The sequence below is a fragment of the Ostrea edulis genome, chromosome 5 (assembly GCF_947568905.1).
Source record: "Ostrea edulis chromosome 5, xbOstEdul1.1, whole genome shotgun sequence".
NCBI classification, from domain to species: domain Eukaryota; kingdom Metazoa; phylum Mollusca; class Bivalvia; order Ostreida; family Ostreidae; genus Ostrea; species Ostrea edulis.
Genome location: NC_079168.1, coordinates 42,133,066 through 42,157,511, shown reverse-complemented (window position 1 = coordinate 42,157,511; position 24,446 = coordinate 42,133,066). Strand labels below are relative to the sequence as shown.

Below are 24,446 nucleotides of genomic sequence, written 5' to 3'. Positions count from 1 at the left end.
AACTTAGAAAATAGTCAGCCTCATCTTCACCTTTCTTGTCACTTGTGAAAGTGAAATGTCACCGAATTACGAAAACATTGCAAAAGTAGACAGCTCATTCTAAGGCACTTGCAGCTGAAAATTCACGTTCTTAAAATGCTAACTCAGAACTCCTCTTGTGGCTCATGCCTTTGTGTGAACTGTAGGGGAATCATGGAAGGATTGCCAATTGTATACTCCACTTAAGACAACTCGTTATTAGAAACATTCGTGAATTTATCCACATTGTCTTACTTCATAGTACTACTTAACAAAAAGTGAATTTGCATGTGATAAAAACATAGACGCACACACGTCTAATATTTATTAGCCCAATTATTGAGAAATTTTGATAAGTGTTAAAATCAACTTACCCCAAGTACAAATCTTTAGCCCAAATTCATAATTTACTGGCCCTGGACCATCGGGCCATTGATTATTTGGAGCCCTGTGTATGTATATGAAAATAAGTCTAGTATGCCCCTTTAACATAGAAAAATTGATACATTTATTTTCTGGCTGTTAAAACATATAAAGGATTGTTGTTGAGTTCTTCATTTTACTAAATGCCTGTAACGTACAATCTGAATACCACATTCAATGCTATACTTTGATGGATTTCCTTCATTTGACTTTACTGCAGGCGAGGGCATTTGTGTCGTCACGACACATCTAGTTATATAATTATATGATATATATATACATGTATATACACACACGTGTGTGTGTTCTTGTATTGTTTTACATTCATTGTGTTTGCTATAATTATGATTCATTTTTTTTATGTGGATTATTTTCATATCGCAGGACATATTTGCAAACATGGATGCTGGGAAGGAGAGACTTGAACTTACTGTGGCAAAGAGTGACTTGGTATTACCTGAGACCTCACAACAAGGTCAAGATTTGATTCGAGAGGAACTCAGTATGCTTACAACAGAATATGATGGATTTACACAAGACTGTGATGAGTTACAGGATACTCTAGGTACCAGTGACCTTATCTAGTTCAGTCGGTAAATATCTACAGATATTATGGTTTATATCAGCAGTTGATGATGATGTCCTGATTAATGTTTACAGAGAAATTACTTGGAGAATGGCTTCGATACGAAGATGAGTATGATGAACTCATTCAGTGGATAAAGAGCACTGAAACCAGTATGAAGGCGGAGTCAGAGTTGAAGGCATCCCTGGAAGAGAAAAATATTCAATTTGAGAAACAAATTGTAAGTAAATCCTTTCAAAATTTGTTTTACGAACTAACTATATCTTGAGATTATAAGATTTTTTAGTACAATTAAAAGTCCATACAAATTGCACAGGTTCGAAGTATCTTCAGACTGACAATTGTTAAAAAATCATAACACAGAGAGCAATTGGGGACTGTTTGGAAGGATAGAATTGCTAAAGTAATTATGTTCCCAAACGACATTAGGGAACATATTGTTTTTGCTCTGTTTCTTATCATTAGTCCCCTAATGGTTTATAAAACTGAAGGGTACTACAGATACTGAATAATCATCATATATAATATCTTATACAGGAAGGGGGTGCATCAAAAGTTGCACATATTGTCCAAGTGTCCATGTATTTTGGACACTGGATTTCAAGCATTTATACCCATTGGAAAATCATCCTCTTTATACATGAAAAATTAGATGTGTTTGATTGGTTCTTATGAAGTTCACAATTTAAAAATATTCATGAATAGTGTTTGTGTTTGTGAAAATTAAAGGAAATCTATAACATAATGGACTTGATAAGTAATTTAACGAAAACAGAGTTATTGCCCTTGGATTCAATATTTTAGAAGATATCATTGATTATTCATATATAACTTAGACTTTTGAAATATTTTATGGTTGACAAGATTTTTTACAATAATTATTGAAAAAGACTCCTAACAAAATTCATGTTCCTGCCATGCATAAATCTTGTTAAATCATTGACTTTGCAAAATCTGATGACATCACAGGAGGGTGGAACGTTAAGCACCCTTTGCTTGACAGACATCAAACTTGTGAAAAAGTTGATGATGGAGAAGCTTAAAGATGTAGGAGCATATAGGGAAATGCTTTTAAAAGTCTTCTTTCAAGGAGTGTTCCAGGGCTTGCACTACCCCCACCCCATCCCCCAGTGGTTTGAAAGAAAAAAAAAGATCATTAGATAAACTTCTTCATGTATTAGATATCTTAAGGGACTGTTGAAATTTTTCTTACATAGTGTTGTATGTATTTTAAGGTTCACTGAATTGTTAATTGCAGGCTATACAGAAGGAGATCATGGGTAAACAGGAAGCATTCGATTCTCTTGCGGAGCAGACCCAGACTCTGCTCCAGTCCACAACAGATAACAGAGTCACCTCACAGCTCACACAACTCAGCTCTCGATACGCCAGCTTAATAGCCTCTTCAAAGGTTCGGTCGATATCAATTATCATATACTTACTCTAGTTTTGTTGAAGTCCACCTGGGTGTTGTGGATCCATGAATGCATGAAAGGGAGAGATGATTTAGTCCAGACTTTGGAATTGTTCTAATAGATGTTCAGTATTTACTTTCATTAAATCTTTTGTTGAAGAACTTTGTGTTTTTACAAATCTGAAAAATTTCTATTCATATAATTTATCTATCTTTGAATATAACATTATAACTTACATCCCGCAAGTAATTGTAAACTTTCTACTTTGAAGCTTATTTTCCAATCATGCTTCTCATGAGATTGAATATTTTTGGCTTATTTCTTTTCATATGCATGGATGTTTAAAAAATATATCATAAATAATTCACAAAATTATTGATACATTAGAAACAAAAATCTGAGTCTGATAAGATTCCAAACTGTACTTCATACTGTTTAAGTTAGGTCCAATGAACTTTGAGGGTAAAGGGATTGGAAATTAATGACAGAATTTATTATATGAAGAAGAAATTCTTTGTTAACGTAAAATTTCAAAATTTGATGTTTTGTGAATTATTTTCTTTTCACTCATTCAAATGGGTTAGTGTAAAGAGCAACTTAACTCAACCCATTTCCCTCCACTAAGCACTCTAGCAATGAAAAACTTAAAATAATGGTTTGTCAACATTTCACATAGGGTAATGGTGCATTTAATAGGTACATACTCTTTTTTTTTTTCTTTTAAAACATGTAGGACTTGATGAAGCGTTATGAACAGCATGCACTGGATCACCAACAGTATGCAGAAGCATACAGTGATGCTGCAAGATGGCTTCAAACTAACAAAGAGCATCTGTCTGTCTGTGCAGACACCACTGGAGACAGACACAAAATACAGACACAATTGGAGAAACTACAGGTATGATGTCTATGGAGTTACTGCTAATGGACAATAGAGATATTCTGTCTCTTTTTTTATTTATACAAGGATCTGTGTTTGCTTCATTGACAGTCTTCATACATTGGTATTTGAACATTTTTGTTTTTGTATCAAATATTACTGGACCAGTTTTTACCAAACTTGTCATGCAGCATCAAACTGACTGATTAAGAGAATAGACAATGCTAAAATTGTGAATTCATGTCATGGGTTCTTTGGCTGGGTTGGAGCTTTATGATTGATATAGTTAAAATAAGGTTTTTTTTGGTAAATCTTTATGACTCCTGTACATTAAACAATAAAATTTAGTGCATAGTAATAAGTATAGAAACCTCTGCCAAACTTTTGAAATTCTTATCTTTTCTGTTAGAGTTGGATTACTAGGTTGGGTCTCTATGACCTATTTAGTGTAAATGTGTGGTGTTGGGAACCAAAGTATGGATTCAATAGATTACTTTGGAATATCTAAGAAAATTCTTTAAAACATCATCTTCTCAAATACCACTAAGTACAATATGTCAAATAAATGTGCAAGCATCCTCGTGTGGTCTAGATTCAAATTTGTTCACACCTGAACTCCTGGGATTTGGCTAGGCCTTAACTGGGGTTTAAAATTTTCCAAGGAACTACATGCGTATTGGAAAATTCATTAAAAATGTTTTTCAGAAAAACCAGGGTGGTACATTATCTGGTATGTCATATCAATGTGCAAGCATCTTCACCGTGACTTCTGGGGTCTTTGCAGGGTTTTAAATTTTTGCACAGGAATTATAGACCACCCCCCCCCCTCAAATGGGAAAAGTAAAGCAAGAAATCTTGACCCTTGGGTTTTTTGGCTAGGCCATTATTAGGAAAGATGTTTCTAAAAATTTCTCAAGAACCACTAGGGTTTTGTATATCGTATAGATAAGCAATCATCCTCTTGTAGTATAGATTCATTTTGTTTTCATCATCACCCCTTCATTTAGGGCTTGGCAACAATGGGATTCCATGTTCTACATAGGAATATATGGAAAATTTCTTGAAAACTATCAACAACAACAAGATGTAATTTGCCAAATTAGATTCAAGTTTATTCACACCATGCTCTGACTATTTGATATTTTGCATGGGTCAGATGAGTGGTGTGGCCCATGGACATCTTGTTTTTTTTTTATATTATGATGACTGTAAATATTGTACATATAAAATTTATTATTACAGGAGTTTGTTGTTATAAAAGAAGAAGGACAGCTCCAAATTCATACTGCCAATACTTGGGGAGAAAAGACTATGAGCAATACCTCAATGGAAGGTCGAGAAATGATCAGGAAAGAGTTGCAACAATTACAACAAGAATGGGATACCATGATTTCAGAAGTAATGGACACCAAAGTCATGTTAGAATCCTGTCTGCTACAGTGGTCCGACTACAGTCACAGTTACGAGAAAATTCAGAAGTGGCTGAGAGACATGGAGAAGAGGCTACGAGAAACTGAACCTAAGGCTGATCTTGGAGAAAAGAAGTCTGAGCTTCAGAGACTTAAGGTTAAACATTACCTTGTTTTAATACACCCGTCAAAGATGGGACACATTATGGTATGGTGTAGTCCGTCTGTCTGTACATCTGCCTGGACCTTGTAGGCAAAATGCAAAATGAACTATAAGCTCTTGCCTATTTTTTCTGAAGGTCAAAGTTATAGTATCACTTAGTAGGAAAACCTTGTAGGCAGGATACAGACCAAACCGTGAGCTCCAGGGTCCTACAACTTCGTACATTTGATATTTATTTTTATAAATATTTTTGCATTTAAGGAATTAAAATGGCTATCTGAGTCTTTTAGGCATGCTTATCATATTCATACCATGCATCAAATCACAGTGAAATTTTGGACTCTAAAATCTCATATTTGCAAACAAAACACCCTTTTTATCATTCCAGAAAAAAATCACAAAATATTCATATAAAATAAATGAGAGCTTCTATCACTCTATGTTGAAATCACACTTCATGAGAGGTGTTTTAACAAACCATCAAATAAAATTTTTGTGAAATGAAACACCGGAAGGACCTAATTCATTTCTACAATAGAGATTTTATTCAAAATTTTGATACAAGGCAAAGTATGCATTAATGAGTTAAAATCAATGGAAAAAAAACATACGATCATCAACTTAGATTTTCCGTGGAGGGTGTATCATATGTACGCAATGAAAATTCGTAATTGCAAAGGAAATAACTGGAAATTTCCCTGATACAGTATAAAAGTTAAAATTTTAAAAATTTATAGTTTAGGCTTACTAATTAAAAGAAAAAAATTATATTGTTTGATACTTTGATTGTTATATTTCCAGTAGCTTTTTGTTTATGAAGTCATTATTACAGGGAGTTTATCAGGATGTTGTATCATATGAACCAATGATAGAATCAGTGAGGGCAAAGGCAGAGGATTTGGCCACGAAAAGCCCGATTAGCAAGGCCACATCAGACACATCACAGATTCTGACAAAATACCAGACCATCAAAGACCAGGCCATGGTTAGTATTTATAGCAATGATTCAATCATATAAGCTGTATTTGTTGAAGATTGATTGCAATATGTACTGTAAGTGGTTTTAATTTCGCGGTGCTAAAAGTTTGCGGTTTTTCATATTGGTCTAATTGCAATACTGTAGTTTTATTTTTGCGGAATTCAAATTTTATTTTGATTACTGGTAACTGTTCAAAACTTATTGTGTCACACTTGCAAAATCATTGCAGTTGTTTAAATTTCGCGGGGAAAATCCCCGACCGCGAACATAGCAAAATTAAAACCACCGCAGTCATTTCCCCATATACAGTATCTTCTGTTTCTTGTCTATAAACAATTTGGAAATGCTACTCCTCCTATAGTTTTTGTTTGATTTAAGGATGGGCAGGGCATCAATCACATGATTGAAATATGTAACATCAGAAACTCAATGTCATAATAGTGGCGGTCGTCACATTACTAGTTGTAGCATTATAGCCTACTAAACTATTAGTAGGCTATGATTTAATGATGGTTTGTATATTTTGATGTCAGTTGAAAGGCTCTCAAACCCGAGTTAATGAGAAAATTACTGGGACGTGCTTTTTTGAATGTCCCCCCCCCCCCTATTTTTCTCAAATTTCTACACCATTTCTCCTTTGAATTAGAAAAAAATTTCAGATCAAATTTGATTTATATAGTTCTTTGGAATTCTTAAATATTGATAAGCATTAAAGGTGTTGTTTAAGTGTGTATGGTGATAAATGGCAGATATAGGAGTGCAATTCTAGCCACTGGGTAAGCTTGAATGCTTCTATTTTTAAGACGTATTAGTCCATAAATGTGTTTTGAAAAAAAAAATTCAGTGACATGTTTTCTCATAAAACCAGATAAATGTGTCTGTAAAAATAGTAAAAACTGGGTTTTCCTTAGTAAATTTTGATCTAACTATTATTGATTATAGTTTTGTCCATCTTCGTTAGCCAAGGGTTTTCAGTTATGTGAAAACTCTTGACTAGTTAAGATGAGTTTTATCTAAACCACAAGATGAAAAATTCTTGAAATTTTATCCATTCTCTATAGTTAATGTGATTTTGAGACTGAAATTAATTTCAGAGGAAGTTTAACAGGACTACGAGGTAATGTTTATCAGGTTTCAATGATTTTCTTGATATGTAAAGTATAGTCCATTTATTTGTATTTTAGGATATGCTCTCAAAATTGGAGCGCTGTGTTGCTCAACATCAGGCTTACCATGACTCTTGTAACAGTTTTGTTCATTGGTTGAGAGCAGCACGTGAAAAACTGGCAACCTGCTCAGACACATTTGGAGAAAAGTCAACTATCATGACGAAGATTGAAAGAGCTAAGGTACTTTAGATATACCGGCATGTCATCAGAATAAGTCATAACAGTGTTTGTCATTTAAAAGAATGTGAAAGCTTCTATTTGTATCTGTTAAGCCCTGTGATTTATAGATGTGCAGAATGTCAAAGGTGAGGATTGTTTTGTTGGATTTTGTTCCATTTTTAACTCAGTTGACCCTGACCCAGAACAGAGGTTCCAGTGGGTTCACTAATCAAAGGCTGTCTGTCGTCTGCCAAAAATCATTCTAGGACACCTCAGTAATGCACAGCTGACCTATTGTGATCTGTCTTGATATATATAATGTTTGTGTAAACATTTAAAAGCATCTTTAATGCTATTGATACTGAATTGAAACTAAATAGAATAGGAATAGGCAGTCCTTTACCATAATTGTAAATTTCATGATCCCCGGGGTAAAGGTTTTGGTTCAAGGGTGGGGCCAAAATTATTATATTGCTTATTGCCTTTATTATTTGAAAGACTTCTTTAAGTTTACTGACAAGATATAAAAACTAAATGCATACTTAGGAAAAGGATGTACTGAAATTGTGAATTTCGCAACCCAGGGTTTTGACTATAGGACGGGTCCAAATAATTTTTATCTTGTTAATGTTGCATATCTGATACAAAATCTTTCACCAGTATAGGCAATATCGAGGGCATTTATCTTTGAAGAACACATCTTGTTTTATACTGTTGCTGAATATAAGACTTTAATTTAGCTTAGATATGCAGAGCAGGAATGTTTTCTAGATTTTATATCCCTTGGGGCTAGTGATTGAACCAGGCAAGTTATTCAATTGATAATCAGGTGACTAATAAGGCTTGTGGGCCTCTTGTTTCTAAAAAAGAACTTTGGTTTTCAGAACCCCTCTTACATTTTATGCAGTAGCCAAATCATTTTTTGAATGATGATTGGTGGTGTCCAGTTGATATTTTCAGAGTTCTTATTTTCATCCTGGGGGCCAAATGGGGATAAAGAAAACTATGTTTTTGGGGGGAGTTTTTGGTGTGTGTGTTTTTTTCCAAAAACTCCCGGTTCTCAGAACTCCTCTTACTTTTCATGCAGTAGCCAAATTACCTTTGGAATGTAACTGGTGTTGTCCTATAGATGTGCAATAAGGTTTCAGAATTTTGATCTTCACACTGGGGGCCAATTGGGGTTGAAATCATTTTTCTATAGAGAAATCTAGTTTCCAGAATGCCTCTTGCATTTTATGCTGTAGCTAAATCGTCTCTTGGAAGATGATTGGTGGTGTCCTTTAGATGTGCAATAAGTTTTTTAGAATTTTCTTTTCCACCTTGAGAGGCAAATGGGGTGAAAAACAACGACCAAAAAAACCTGGTACTCAGTGCATTGTGTCACCTGCAACAAGAATATATTTGCTTTAATGGAATCTTAACCATTTTAAAGATATTGAACATTAAAAAAATAGTGGGGTTGGGATGACCAAGGATCACTTGCCCATCAGAATACTCAATGCATTTTGATATGTGCAGCAGGAATATATATGGTTTAGGGGTCAGGACCTCAATTGTGTTAGGGTTTGAGATGACCCTAGGGCACTTGACCTACTGCATACTCAATGTATCATGATATATGCAGCAAGAATAGATATATGGTATAGGGTATATTATATGTTATTACATGGTTCTTTGCTAGTTACACAAGTAGGACAGGGAGTATATATAAAGGCAAACACTTGCGTGCAGGATTACTGTCTTATGACAAATTGTAGTTAGAATTTATGCCAAGGTGGTTCAGATGAGCATTGTGGCCCCAGATTGTCTTGTGCACTTCCTTTTGAAATACTCCATTGTCATGAACACTAATTTATACTGGAGTGAACAACATCCCTATTAACTGTCACTGAGTCTGCTTGTTGCAAAATGCTGTGAATGCTCACTTGGCTAAAAACACAAAAACATTCACAGCAACATTTGTGGTAGAATTTAAAAGAAAGTTGAGCATCAACTCTGAGAGTCCTACTTTAGTATGTAGTTATCAAATGACTTGTGAAGGCAATTGCAATAGTTATTTTGTAAGTCCAGAGGTTGCATTAAGATGCTGAGATTACTCTAAACAAAATTCTTTGTAACTTTGAAATCAACAGTAAAGCTGCAAATACTAGATACTACTTTTACATAAAGAAATTTGAAATTAAATGCATAGAAAGTAACTCCTCTTTTCTTATTATCAATTTTACATTTTATTTGTCATGTTTATGAGTCTATGGTGAGAAGACACTTTTATTTCATTCCTTTTATGTAAACATTTTCATGCCTAAGGCCCTGGCAGATAGTTGAGCAGCACATGATTTTTATGTCAATGGCTAATAGCTACATTATGTTGTGAACTTTACATAGAATCGATAGAGGGTCAGTGTATTATGATCATGTGACTTCTAGCTTTAAGTGTTTCCTCTGTATTATAGACCCTTGCAGCAGACATGGGAGAAGGTACCCAGAGACTGAACGATGCTACAAAGGCAGGGGAGAATACTCTGTCTACCACTTCTCCATCTGGGCAGACAAAAATACGCATGGAGTTAGGAGTGATGAAGAGGGATTACGAGGAGTATCGCTCAATGCTTACAGAGGCTCAAGATGATCTGGAAAGATGTCTTAGTCGCTGGAATGAGTTTGAAGACAGTTACAATCAATTCAACAGCTGGCTGAAAAAGACAGAAACTTTCCTTAGGTCTGACCTGGATCTGAAGAATAACTTGGAGGAGAAGAAAAAGCACTGGGAACAATACCAAGTAAGTCACATATTATCACAGAAATTCTGCGTTATCTCCGGCCTGGCAGTAGTCACAGAAATTCTGCGTTATCTCCGGCCTGACAGTAGTCACAGAAATTCTGCGTTATCTCAGGCCTGACAGTAGTCACAGAAATTCTGTGTTATCTCCGGCCTGACAGTAGTCACAGAAATTCTGTGTTATCTCAGGCCAGACAGTAGTCACAGAAATTCTTTGTTATCTCCGGCCAGACAGTAGTCACAGAAATTCTGCATTATCTCCGGCCTGGCGGCAGTAATGGTCCATCTATAGGTGACTGTTTAGGTCACCAGTAGTTGAGCTTATGTCTTTCATCGAGGAATTGAATAGCATAGATAACCTTGTTGAAGTTATTTTCTTATCTAAGCTGAAAGTTCAAATTAACTTTTATGATCAAAGTATATTGTCTTTAGTAAACTTTTCACATCTGGGATCCACAAGGAAATTTCAGCCAAAAATGGTTAATAGCATCCTTGTTGAAAGAAGATTAAGAGGGAGAGGGGTTCAAACACAGAATCAGAAAATAATGAAGATTCGAGTTTCTTCAAACTACGAAATCCTGGGGGCCATGACTAGGACATAATGGGAGTTCAAGTTTTTCTTAGGAACCACAAGGGTATGATTTGTCAAATGAATATGCAAACATCCTCATGTGGTGATGAGGATTCAGATTTGTTTGCACAATGACCTTTAAGGTCTGGATGGGGCGACAACATCAAACTAAATACTTAAAATATTTTTCAAATTAGGTATAGTATACCCTACAATCTAATTCATTTCAGAATCTGTCATGATGTCTCAGTGAACTAACTCATAGCTGTATAGGTAAACAATCGGCTGTATATTTCTGAGTCGTAGTAGAATAGAAATAAAGTTCTTGTTTTCATGGATGATGTAGGATAACCTCCACGGTATTGAAATTTCAAAACAACATTTCGAGACTGAGGAAGTTATCCTGCAACATCCACAAACTTTATTTCTGGAGTATCAGGAGTAGACTGTATAAGGATTTTATTTGTTGAAGCATCTCTATGTAGTTGATATTTAAGTTTGTTCACACCACAACCAATTAGAAGCCATAAAATTTGCAGATAATTTGAAATATGAAACCAGTTGTATAGGTGCTCCAAGCTTCTGATGTGATTGTAAACCAGTGCATTGTAAACTTGTTATAAGACCTGTACAGGAACCACACCTATGTATGAACATGTGTTGTGTCAAATAGCAGATTTAACTTGGTGTTTGTGGGTTTTTTCTTATGTATACACAATTAGACAAGGACTTTATTATGATTTCAGAATTATATGGAGGAGGTCCTTTCACATCAAAGCTCATTGGATCGAGTTAATGAAAGAGCCCAAGCTCTCCTTCAAACCAATGCTGATGCTAAAACATCTCATGCAATTACTCAACTGACAACCAGATACCACAGTGTTATCAACATGTCGAAGGTTTGTCGTTAATTATCATGTTATCCCCTCTGTAGTGGCGAAGACCCGGGGAAACTGTGGTCCTCAGCCTACGGCCTCTGACAGCAGTTACCCGGGTCTTTGCCACTACCTCGGGACAATAGTTTTAACTGTTTCCCAAATAGGCATGAAATAATTGTATAATAACCAAACAAAATTATTTTCTTCTCATGGGGGAATAAATACAACTTTGCAATAAGCGGGAATTCGTTGTAAGCATGATTTACTGTGTATTTGATTCACTATTAGTATTCCAGTAAGATCTCTGTATGAGGAAGGTGGGAAGAGTGGCCCTTTTTGAAAAATATTTCTCAGAATATACTGGCCATTGATTTAATATCTACATTAGTTTGTTTTTTGTCAGAGAGAGAGACAGACTGTAAAGTCCATGAATTGTTTGTATTGAATGATTGTGTGAATATTGTAGGACATTGTGAAAAATCTGGAGATATTTTATGAAAATCACCTGAACTACAACCAGAACTACATGGACTTCCAAACATGGCTAGCAGAGACACAGCAGACATTAAGAAATGTTCATGACTTATCAGGAACAAAAGATGATGTTGGAGGAAAACTCAGCAAAATCATGGTCAGTGTGAGGATTCAAATGATACATTCATTTTAATTGTTGTACTTCCACTTTCTATGGAAAATTTTGATACACTGTTAATCTCCATCCATCTGTCATTTCATGAAAATACAAATAAAACTAGATGCTGTCATAAGACAGTATTAACAGCACACAAGTGTTTGCCTTTAAATATGCTCTCCGTCGTACTTGTGTAACTAGCAAAGGAGCCACAATAGTTACCACATAACATACCCAATACCATAATATATTCATGCTGCATGTCAAGATGCATTGAGTATTCTTTATTTTAAAAACTTAGGTACATGATGTAGTTGATCTTTGTCATTTTTTAAGCCTACTTTGTGTATCCAACTCCTCTCACAGCTTTGACAAGGGAGAGGGCCTACTTAGGCTATGCCTGTTGCCCAATCCTATTGAGTTTCTCAATAAACTATGTTTAACAAAGTATCATACAGAGAATATATAACATTATTGAGTTTTTACAACAGTACATAATGGTTGGACCTTTAATTTCCAGATTTGACTCGAATCTCTCGAACTCTTGATCTCTCGAAGTTTTATCAAGGTCCCTTGGACTTGGAGTTATCGAGAGTCACCTGTATTTTCTGTCCTTTTGAGCCATTTCTTCTTAAACTTCACCTTTGAGTTGTTCTTCATGAGATGATGATTAATTGTTTCAACCAGATGGTATCTTGGAGCACAATAGATGTCTTGCCAATATTTTGAAATTGAATAGATTTAAATAAATAGTTTTCTATTTAATTTGCAGGATTTACAGGCAGCATTAGACCAAGGGCATGGGTATCTTCGAAGTCTGCTAGAGAGTTCAGAGAGAACTTTACCTAACACCAGCCAGAGGGGATTTCAAATGATTCGTCAAGAAACAGAAACGGCAAAGTCTGAGTACGAAAATCTACTCACTGATGTGTCACAGGGCAAACGCAATCTAGAATCAGCCCTGTCTCAGTGGGGAGACTTTGATCGCTTTTATGAACAATTTTTGCTGTGGATGACAGAAGTGGAAGCCAAACTTAAAGTTGATCCTGAGCTGAGAGTGGACCTTCCAGAAAAAAGATCCAGCCTAGAAAAGTATAAAGTAAGTTCAATTTGGTAGAGTTTTGATATAATGATTTGTTATAGAGAAGCTCAGATTTATGAATTTGTTTGCAGCCATCACAAAAATTTTATACTGGAGCATAATCATGAGTTACTGAAACTAAATTCTAGGCCATACAAGGTGATATTGCTTCCCATCAAGACAGTTTGGACAAGTTAGAAGAAAAGGCAGATCAGTTAAAAGACACAAGACCTCGCAGTCTGGTAGCAGATCTGAAATCTCGATTCGCAAGACTTGGTGGTTTAGCCAGAGAAATGGTTGGACGCTTTGATGAGCAAGTTCAAGGACACGAAGAATACAGACGAGCTTACATTGCTTGCCTGGACTGGCTAGCTAATAATCGACATAGACTGCAAAGACTTAGTGATTACTCAGGAGACAAGAAGATCTTACAAGATAGACTTCAACAACTCAAGGTTTATTCCATATTTATGAATTCTTCATGATTCATGTTTCATCCACTTGCATCACATATTTAGAACAAAACTCGAGGACTGTTATAAAGTCTCACATTATAAAATCAGAAGTTTTGAAGTTTCCATTTAAATCACATGTATTGAAATTGGTCAACAACACCAGCTATTATGATTTAAACAACCATTTTCTTTGAAATGATGTTGTATTAGCTCACCAGTGAGCTGTTATGATCAACTGTCAAATATAAGCTTTTTACATTTTAAACCTTTTCTCCAAAACCACTGGGCTAATTTCAACCAAACTTGCTACGAAATATCTGTTGATAGAAGGAATACATGTTTAAGCCCCATTTCAAAGGCAGATCATTCTGAAATTGAGTAGAGTGTTTAAAAAAAAATCTTACTAAAGAACCGCTGAACAAGAAAACTCCTTTGAAAATTTACTTATATAATGTGGGCTAAAGTTTAAAAGAATTTAAAAAAATTAGTAACATGTGATGTGTCCTATAAACAATAGCTAATGGTAGAGAGTATTTCAGCATAACAATTTTTATATCTTATAGAACAATATCATTGGTTACATCAATGTTGAATATTTTCTACATGTTTTTTCTCAATGCCTAAAGTGCAGTTCATAATTTTTATGTTCCTGCTCATGCTTTCTCCTCCATACCATGCAGTACATTAAGGAGACGGGGCACTTTCAATTTAGGGAGGTGGGAAGACATTTATTTTTAACGAAAACAAATTATAGTTTAACAGTATGCTGTATTTTCATAAGGACAGGTCTAATGCAAATTGATTAATACCATAATTACCGGTACATGATGCTGAAATTATCATAAAATATTTTCATATGAATAATAATGTCATGTAAATTTGATGTAGGACTTTAAAGGAGAAATGAGACAAGGCCAGGATATGGTGAACAATGCTACCCAGCAAGGGGAGCGTGTCATGTCTACTACAGCGCCTCGTGGGCAGGAAGCCATCTTGAAGGAAATACAAAACCTGAAAGAAGACTGGAACACATTTGCCTCCTCTGTTAATGAGATGGAAGCTAACCTGGATTCTTGCATTGGAAACTGGGAAGATTTGGATGAAGAGTACCATAGATTTGTACAGTGGATAGACAAAATGGATGCACGCTTAAAAGGATTGATGGAAAACAAGCCTGATGAACAGCGGAAACAGCAGCAACTACTTGAGGGTGAAGTAAGGCAGACTGATTTTTATTTTATCAATAATAATGTGTATTGACTGATTTTTGTTATGTGATGTGTGTTGCATTACTTTGGATTGAGTTATACACTGACACCTCAGATAGTTTTGTCCATCGTCTTGTGGTAAGATTTTCAACTTCTTCTAAATTAATAATGGACCAATTTTTAACAAAATTTTGTGTTTAGCATTGTTAGAATAAGACAGCCATATGACATTTTTCTGACTCACACTACTACATCTGAAGTTGGTACTTTACATGATGAAGTAAATTTTTTTGGTTTTTTTTTTTTTTCAAATTGGAGAAAAGGACGCTTTTTCAGATTTGATAATTGAATAGGTCTGCAGTAGGTAAAGAAGTTGGAAATACCTCCCTCACATACAGTTTGACAATTTAGAGTGACTTCTAAATGTTGCACTGTCTTTGGTGTGCCTTATGGGAAACTCTGGATCAATTCCCATTCATAAAGAACCTCACATATGTTGTTTATATTTTAGAATATCTTTGATGAAATTTTGAAGAAGAAGATGAAACTTGAGAATGTGAAAGAACGTAGCGATGCAGTGTGTCAGCGGAGCACCGATCCTAGAGTCACTAACAATATGATGCAACTTTCAGCCAAGTACCAAGGATTAGTATCTCAAGCAAAGGTATGTTTTTAGCTTCTTTTAAGTCATATTTTGAAGAGAGCATTTCTGATCAAAGTATGTCCATTCTCATTAACTTTTTACATATTCAACTTCTATACTTTAGCCAATTTCAAGCAAACTTGGCACAAAGTACCCTTGCATAAGGGGATTCAAATTTGTTTGAATAGAAGCATAAATGAAAGAGACTGTCAACTATTGACATCAACCTTATAGTTGTATTGAGAGTATTTCATGATAATTTCAGTGTGCTCAACATGTCGAATGAGAGGAAGAGAAAGCAAATTCTGGTGTTAATAACATATATATTGGGGAAACATAGTCATGTGATACAGTATACACATTGAATATTTACTGCACTGTTTCCATAAGTTGATTCATAAAATAAAAAGTACTGATGTACAATTATTATACAAATCGGGCTCGTTCTTCGTAAAATGTTCCATATAACATAGAAGATGAGTCGGATTTATTCCAATCCAAACATTATAGCAGGAAGTATTCAGTATTGTAACTTATTGTTACTAGTAATTTCGTATTCCCTATAGGAGTTATGAAATTGATCACTGTTCGATATTTTCACCTTGTTATTAAACTATCACTCGTGTTGATTTGCTACTGACTAAACCATCATTAAGGCACTCAAAATTCTGTAGGATGTTGCGAGCTGTATGGCAAGAAAATTTTTATGGCATTACTATGCACATATAAGTCGGACACAGACTTCAGGGTCGAATTTTTACTCCCCAAAAAACCCAACATATATTACATTTGTATATATTCTTTCACTATCCACAAGGGCATAGTTTGTCAAATGAAGATACAAGAATCCCTATACATGTAGTGTAGATTTAAGGTGGTTCACACCCTAACACTGGAGCCATGGAGGGGCTACAGTAGTGTTCATAATGCATGAGCAAACTCAGTTTAACATTGTGGCCCCATATATCTCTTGTTTCATATGATTTAAAGAAAGTTATTTCTCACCGTTTGTATCCCTTTTTCCAGAACCTGATTCATAAGTTGTCTGAGAATGCGAGGGATCATAAGATGTATAATGATGCATTTGATGCTGCGGCCCATTGGTTAGCTGACATGGATGAAAGAGTTACTGAATGCAACGACACATGTGGAGATTGGCATATTATACAGGAACGTATTGAAAACATCAAAGTAAGTTTTAATTGCTGAGATAGAAGTTTCTATTGTCTATAATTCTGGTACGTTAGAGGGTTTTTTATTGTTCAAAATAGCATGGGAATTTATGGTTCATCCTTATGTACAACATTACTGTAACATTGTCAATAATGATTTCCTGAATGCATTTTAGGATATTACTGCCAGCATGGATGAGGGTTTACAGAAGGTCAACCTTGTGTGTGACTTGGCAGAAAAAATCTTGCCAAATACATCTTCTGAGGGTAAACGTTTGATCGAGCAGCAAGTGACAGAACTGACCAATGAATGGGAGAAACTAAATATGGCTATCTCTGAATGTAGTTCTATGTTGGAGGGAGTTCAGGACCGGTGGAACGATTATGAGGAATACTATGGTAGTCTTGTGAAATGGCTTGCAGACATGGAAAATACATTGTATGTTGAACCGGACCCTAAAGCTCAGCTGGTGGAAAAGAAAACCCAGTTAGACAAGTACAGACTAATTCTCAGTGACGTGGAGAATCATCACCGTCTTGTTAATGAACTTGCCGAGAGAGTGGCTAACCTCGAGGCTCTGAGTGAAAATCCTGAAGTGTCCAACTCCCTGGCAGATGTCCAACAACGATATGACAAGGTTCTTTATAGAGCCAGGGTAAGTTATATCAGATACTCTACAAAAAAATTGTTTTCATGGGGTCAATGTTTTTCTTGGTCTTGAATTAATGTACAAGTGTTGTGCTTGTCTGTGATGGTATCATGTCTTGTGTTGGGGGGGGGGGGGGGGGGCATCTGTAACAGTTAGCACTTGTATAATTATTTTTTCATTTGTGTTTCAAAAGGAAGCCAGCCATTATGACAATGTGTTATTACTCATTAAAACCTCTTTCTTTATATCCTAATTTTGAATTGCAGGAGGTTGTGGCTGACCTTGAAAGATCATACCATGAACATTTGGACTTCCATGAATCTCAACAGGAGAGTGAGAAGTGGCTTCTTCAAACTTCCTTCAAACTAATGTCTCACAATTCAATGAATGTTAGCTCCATGGAACTGACTCAAAGACAGATAGACAAACACAGGGTAATTAACAGAACAGTCGCCTAATTATACAAAGTATTATTACCATTTTATTTCACCCGAGTCAAATGCTCAAATGAGCTTAACCATTAAGGTCTGACAATCTCTTATCTCCAATATACAGTTAATGGAATTAAAAATTAACATTTCATTTTGGTTTTCATACAAGGCTCTTATAAAAGAAATAGAAGATTATCGTAGAACCCTGGATAATGTGAATAAAAGAGGGCATCATTTGGTGGATGAAAACATTAGAGTCCCTAAACTTGCTCAGCAAATTCAATCCCAGCTGCAAAATTTGGAGGAGAGCTACCTCAATTTACAGTCAACAGCAGAACAGATTCGGGTAAATAGTCTGATAATTTTATTACATTATGGTTTTTATCTCACTTGAGCTGAAAGCTTGAGAGCTTTTCTGATGAAAAATTTGTCTTTAGTCAGTCTGTCATCTATTTTCACATTTTCAACCAGACAAGCAATTTAGACCAAGGTAGCCACAATTCATTTGTAGGTAAAGAGATTCATGCTTGATCAATTGAAAGTTCTGAGGGGAGATAAGTAGGAAATAGGGAAAATGGGGTGGAGTGCTTAACAATTTTCTAAAGCCACAAACCAGAAAAGCCAAATGCCATATGAAAGGTTCCTTAGGTAATGAAGAGTGAAGTTTCTTCAAACAGTTAGCTTCATGACCACAGGTTTTCATGGAAAAGGGTTTACATCTTTGAAAATATGTTTTTCCAAGAACCACCAGGGTACAGTATGTCAAATATGTATGCACCGGGGGGGGGGGGGGGGTGAGCATCCTGGGGGTAGGGTTGGAGTTAAAGGAAATTTGAAAGCATCCTCTTGTAGTGTAAGTAAAGTTTGTTCACACCATGACCCTTTGGGTCAGGATGGAGCCTCATTAGGTGCATGAAGTTGTAAGAATAGTAATATAAATGGAAAAATTCTTTTGAAAACTTTCTTGTGAACCACAATGGTATAATTTATCGAACTGATACATACATATCCTCATGTCGTGTGGAATCAGAATGCGACCAGAAGATGGTTATAAGCTTTACCTAGGGATCTATTAGAAATTCTATAAAAATCGGCTTCTCTAAAACTACAACGGTACAATTTGTTAAATTACGTGCACGTCTTTTCATTTAATGTAAATTCAAGTTTTTCCCACCTTGACATTTGGAGCTAGGTTGGTGCCATAATCAGGATTTATGGTTTTACATTGCTCAGGTGAGCGATGTGGCCCATGAGTCTCTTGTTTTTGTTGTGGTAGGTATATAGTACATATCTGCACTCTGCCTTGTATGTGGTAGAAGTTTTCATGTGAATCACACAAAGACATTACAAAACATGGGTTGTTTATGCACTCGCTGGAACATGGGAAAAGTCTGAGAACAGCAAGTTCTGCAGCAAGATGGTCAAAAAGTTACCCAAAATAAAACCTCCTGTGTAATACAATCATTTACTACCTTTTTTCTATCAGAACTAGCATTAACAGCCTTCAGTCATAGCTCATATTTTATCTGCATATATACATGTCTGCATTAAGTCAGCAGTATGTAAATTGTATAGAGATCAACTGTTAATTTGTGAGTGAGAGTCGAGAAGCTGCTGAGAAGTTTCTGAAACCAGATTATTAGGAGGACTGTAAAGGCATTGCTGCTATATTTACATAAGACTGAACACTAAGATCTGCATGTGTATATAGAAACTTATATATCCCATGTACTTGTACTCTCCTACAAACTTGTCTGTATACGCTTGACATCAGTCAAAATATAAGATCATGCTGGTCATAATATTTACATTTTTAAATTCAAAGATGTGAAGAATTGTTGAGAAGTTTACTGATTTGGTAATGATATGTTTTACTTTGGCTGTTTGTCAAGCGTTACTGACTTTTTGACCATCCTACTGTAGTAACTCTATACTGTAGATATTCTCTGTAGACAATTCAGACTGATTTTCTGCACTATACCTGTTCTTGAGCTTTTCTTTTTAGAGTGTTGGTTGCTTGGTTAGGTTTTATTGTAGAAAACTGTCAAAAAAAAAAAAGAACGAAAGATTTTGATAGATAAAGTTCAGTTAAATGAATTGATTGACCTTTATATTAAGTGTTGATTTTTGGTCTTGACAGGTCGTGCTAGACCACATAGATCTTTATTGGTACTAAGTTCTGATGCCTTGCACCTGGAGTCCATCGAAAAAGACAGATGCTAATTAACTTGTGTGCTAATAGATTAGTTGTTCAGTTATGTAAATATATATTAAGTAGTGACTTTACAACAAATTTTGACTGGTTTTTTACTGGTTCGAGCTATTGTATGATCTGATTCATCATGTGAATAAGCAAGACTTAATGCAGACATTGATTTTATATGGCTTGCATGACAATGTAATCATATGTAAAGGCATGTACTTTGTGTGATGTTCTTATTTATTATTAGCTGTCATGTGATAATTGAATTTCCGTCCATATATATTGGTGCTTTTAATTGTTTACTAAGTGATCAGAGCTACCCTTTAATGTGTGTGTATTTTTTTCAATATCCGTCCATCTTTGTATATATGTATATGTAAGTCTTACTTGCTCAGACTTTATTTTGAGAGAAAATATCAATCTTTTCTTTTAGTTCCTTGATAAGTACTAATATGTAGGAATCTGAATTTGTTAATATTTTATGAATTATAAAATGCTTCTATAGACTGTGTGTGTGATACTTCAGGCTCATAACATTTAGCAGTAGCAAATATAAAGGCATTGCTTTGAAATACTTTTGATATATCTATAACCTCTTTTTAATCCAAACATTTCAACAAAAACAAAAAGGAATATTTTAAGGTTGTATATCCCTCAGGTCCTGAAAAAATGAATGTGTAATTTACATGTATGTCCATTTAAGCTTTATTTTTCCTTCATATTTTCACCAAGATTGAATATTTGAGTTTAGACCCTTATCATATCCATAGACTTTCAAAGATGCAGTGTTTATGGTAAACAATTCCCAGATGAGAGTTTTGGAATGTTGCTGAGGGATGTACTTACATGATAAAATTTAAAAAAAAAAACTTTTTAGGACAGACAATCAAGACAAGCACACAAGTATTTACAGTATGCCAAAGATAAGTTAGTGCACATGTTATACTTTACACATAAAGAGTTGAACTTACATGACATGAGCATATAGAAGCATGATCATCTTTTTGTATATCTGCATTTAAGTGGTTTTTTTAACCTGTACTTGATACATTAGATGTATGCTGTGATGATACTTTGTTTTGCCAGAGCATGATACTCCTGTTTGTGGAATGAGTTTTTATTTTCATATTTAAATTGTTTACAGACAGTATCACAAGACATTGAAAATGCAATGTTATACTACATCGTATTTTATCAAATAAATTAATATTATAAATGATTGTATCATCCTCTTTATGATATGCTATTATGTAGTATGTTTAATCTTTGAAAGGTCAGTTAGACCACCTCATTCAGACAGAGTTTTCGTGACCATTAGTTTTTAGGTCACCTGAGTCACTCAGGTGACCTACATTACAGGTCACGAGTACCGGTATTCCCCTTCGCACGGTGTAAAGCACACGGTGTAAAATGGTATATGTGTACTACGAATACACAAGCAGTCCAGTGTTTCTAGAAAGTTGGTCCCTATTAATGCCCTCTGTGTTACACTGTGTTGGTGTCTGTGCTGCATCGTGTCTGTATGAGATCATATAATGTTGTAGGTTTTTATACCCCCCGTAACAAGTTGTGGGGGGGTATACTGGAAGCGGGTTGTCCGTCTGTCTGTCCGTCCGTCTGTAGACGCAATGGTTTCCGGGCTCTAAAGCATTATCCTTTCCACCTACCGTCACCATATCATACATATGGACTACCCATGGGATGAAGATGTTCCCTATCGATTTTGGGGTCAAAAGGTCAAAGGTCAAGCGCACTGGACATCGAAGTAGCAATATGGTTCGGTTTGTCATGCCATTTGTTTTTTACACTCAGAAAAGAGGTAGTTTATACCTATTACCAACACCCTTTGGGAGATTGGGGTAAGCGGGGGGTATTCTTAGTGAGCATTGCTCACAGTACCTCTTGTTTATGTTGAAACCTGGATTTTATGTTAAATGATGCAAACGAGCCTCTTGATTGCAAAAATTTTGAAGAGGAAATAATAGAATGATAAATCGTCATTGCCAACTTTTCCCCCAGTGTTCCACATTTTGTTTTAAACTTTTAATTTTTGAGTGCAGGAGCGGGTGATCATTTTTTTCATATTATAAGCCAATGTTTAGGGGTAGGGGGTGATTTGATATGGTTACCTGTGACATATCGAACTGAATATGAAATCCTGTTGTATACTTTTAAGGCTCTACATGAATTTAGCTCCAACATAAATATTTTGAAACATATTTCATTAATAAAAAAGCAAAACTCGATGAAATAAGATGTAAACATAAAGCAAAATTGCAAATTGCATTAAAATGGGAATAACTATCTTTTCATTTGTTATTTGCAACTGCTAAATTAACACTGATTTAACAGTTGCAAACATCTATTTTACCGACTCCATTAAATCGGCATTAACAGTTGCAAATAACAAATTAGAAGATAGTTATGATCCCCTTAGTGTATGCCAGGGCAATCCTTTGTAAACTGCAGTGCAATGGAAAATTGTCTGTACCCATTTTTAATTGTGGAGTGGAAAAAGAGTAAACAGGTAGTTCAGGCGAAGAAATGTAACAAATCGGTGCATATCCCTACACCAGTCACATCCGACATTTGTGTGAAGCATATATAGCCAAATCATCCAAGGATTGCTGATTGTCAACAAGCATTGTCTGAGAATTGGATTCAAAAGGTCAATATTTAACTCACAGTTAAACTGCAAGTAAACAAGACTAATGATGTGGGACTAGGGTCTGTCTGCCATGGAATGTCACTCAAAGATCCCAAGCACAATAAGTCAGCTCAAAATATACTGCAACTTATCAGCTGCAATAAGCTGATTCCAACACAAGCAGGAAACATACCACTCTGATCTCGGCTGAGATTCGACTCGGCTGGATATTTGGACTGAAGCCCTTTACCATAATTCTGAGCAGTCCTTTATAATTCACGTCTGGAAATTTGCATTTAACTTCTGCCAGTTCTAGTAATTAATCTGTACTTCGTGACATGGTTGTTCACATCAGATAAGTGATTTGACTTTTAACTATCCCTAATATATTTGACGGTGTGACCGTTCAGATGAGCAACGACCCTTAATATCTTGCGGCATTTGATCCACCTATTCATTTTGTGTTGGAAATACAATGCAGACAATCAGTAAATATATTATGGCTGAAAGTCCCGGATAGCAATTTTTTTTCGTGATTTCTCTCTTAATACTGCATAATGCAGCTTAATACTGCATAATCTCTCTTAATACTACAGGTAAACACAAAATTTGCAGAATCTACTGTTTTGTAACCTATAGGTATTTAAAAGATACAAACTTTTTCTGAGAATTCTTTTACAAACACGCCGAACAACTTCATGTAGAGCTTTCTATGGAGCACCAGATTATCATAAAATCAAATAATTGAAGATGTCTCTAGTTATTCGAAGATATCATCAATTCATTTCATGTGCACAAAAATTCAATTAAAGATATCTTCAAATGATCAATGATAATTCTGAATTATTGTGCACTTTAATTGAATTATTTATACCATTAATTATTCTGAATTATTGTGCACTTTAATTGAATTATTTATACCATTAATTATTCTACTGAATTGCGAGTGCTGTAATTGAATTGTTGCCCTCTTGGAATTAATTGATGATATCAACAATTTGATAAACACCTCAATTTAATTCAATTAATGCATGCAATAATATGCCTGTTCCGAGATAAGAGCTCTTCTGTGTAGGAGGTGCATTTGGTGGAACTTTGAATGTCTAAGTGGGACACAATGGATCTACAGTCAGTGAGGAAGATGATAAAATGTATTAAAAGCGGCTTCTCTTTAAATATGTAAATGTAGGAAATACAAAATTCTATCGAAAGAAATGTTTCACTAAAATGTAAACATAAAAACAATATCATATTTGCAAGTAATATACTGGATATGATATGTATGAGCAGTAAAATAACATGATATAATAACAATTCCTAATTACTCCCTGAATACTTATCATTTACTTAGTTTGTGTATCAGTCAAATTTGGGTGATGAAACTGTGTATGAGAAACTTTCTTATGCAGTAATGAATATTTATCTCGCTCCCACATTATGGAAGTTGTTTCGCACCTTTGTACGAGATTTCTCCAAAGGGAAATAACTCAGATGTATCTCAAAACCGATGCATGTTCTGTAAATTAAATCTGTATCTAATGTAATCTTTCGGTTGAAATCAATTTTATTTTTCTCCTGCAATTCATTCTTTTGAAAATTATTTGTTTTGTATATCAACTTTCATACTTCACACAACTCGACCTGCATTGGAGTTGTGTAGCATTGGGTGGTGGAGGTAGGAACTACATGTAGTCCCACAATTTTTTTGACATCTTACTTTTCCCGCTTATTATTACAGGCAATGTTGGCCATTTTTACGTGCAAAGTTCTAGATGTATGCTGGTTTCTGGCCTTTTTAACTCGCCTGAACCAAAGGCTCAAGTGAGCTTTTCTGATCACATTATGTCTGTCCGTGAAGTTTTAATATTTTTCACTTCTTCTCCATAACTGCCTGGC

The 24,446-nt window shown here is 35.2% G+C and overlaps 1 protein-coding gene across 1 annotated transcript in view; it reads left to right on the top strand.

The window, feature by feature from the left end:
* LOC125652300 (muscle-specific protein 300 kDa-like) overlaps nucleotides 1-24,446 on the top strand; it is a 133,522-nt gene that overhangs the window by 87,125 nt on the left and 21,951 nt on the right. Inside the window, exons 62-79 of the mRNA XM_056166081.1 lie at nucleotides 826-1,006; nucleotides 1,102-1,247; nucleotides 2,286-2,438; nucleotides 3,176-3,340; nucleotides 4,565-4,888; nucleotides 5,727-5,879; nucleotides 7,058-7,222; nucleotides 9,655-9,981; nucleotides 11,298-11,450; nucleotides 11,896-12,060; nucleotides 12,833-13,159; nucleotides 13,291-13,596; nucleotides 14,485-14,811; nucleotides 15,316-15,468; nucleotides 16,474-16,638; nucleotides 16,796-17,275; nucleotides 17,536-17,703; nucleotides 17,870-18,046. Of these exons, the coding sequence (XP_056022056.1) occupies nucleotides 826-1,006; nucleotides 1,102-1,247; nucleotides 2,286-2,438; nucleotides 3,176-3,340; nucleotides 4,565-4,888; nucleotides 5,727-5,879; nucleotides 7,058-7,222; nucleotides 9,655-9,981; nucleotides 11,298-11,450; nucleotides 11,896-12,060; nucleotides 12,833-13,159; nucleotides 13,291-13,596; nucleotides 14,485-14,811; nucleotides 15,316-15,468; nucleotides 16,474-16,638; nucleotides 16,796-17,275; nucleotides 17,536-17,703; nucleotides 17,870-18,046 (4,035 nt within the window). The remainder of the gene's footprint in view (nucleotides 1-825; nucleotides 1,007-1,101; nucleotides 1,248-2,285; nucleotides 2,439-3,175; nucleotides 3,341-4,564; nucleotides 4,889-5,726; nucleotides 5,880-7,057; nucleotides 7,223-9,654; nucleotides 9,982-11,297; nucleotides 11,451-11,895; nucleotides 12,061-12,832; nucleotides 13,160-13,290; nucleotides 13,597-14,484; nucleotides 14,812-15,315; nucleotides 15,469-16,473; nucleotides 16,639-16,795; nucleotides 17,276-17,535; nucleotides 17,704-17,869; nucleotides 18,047-24,446) is intronic.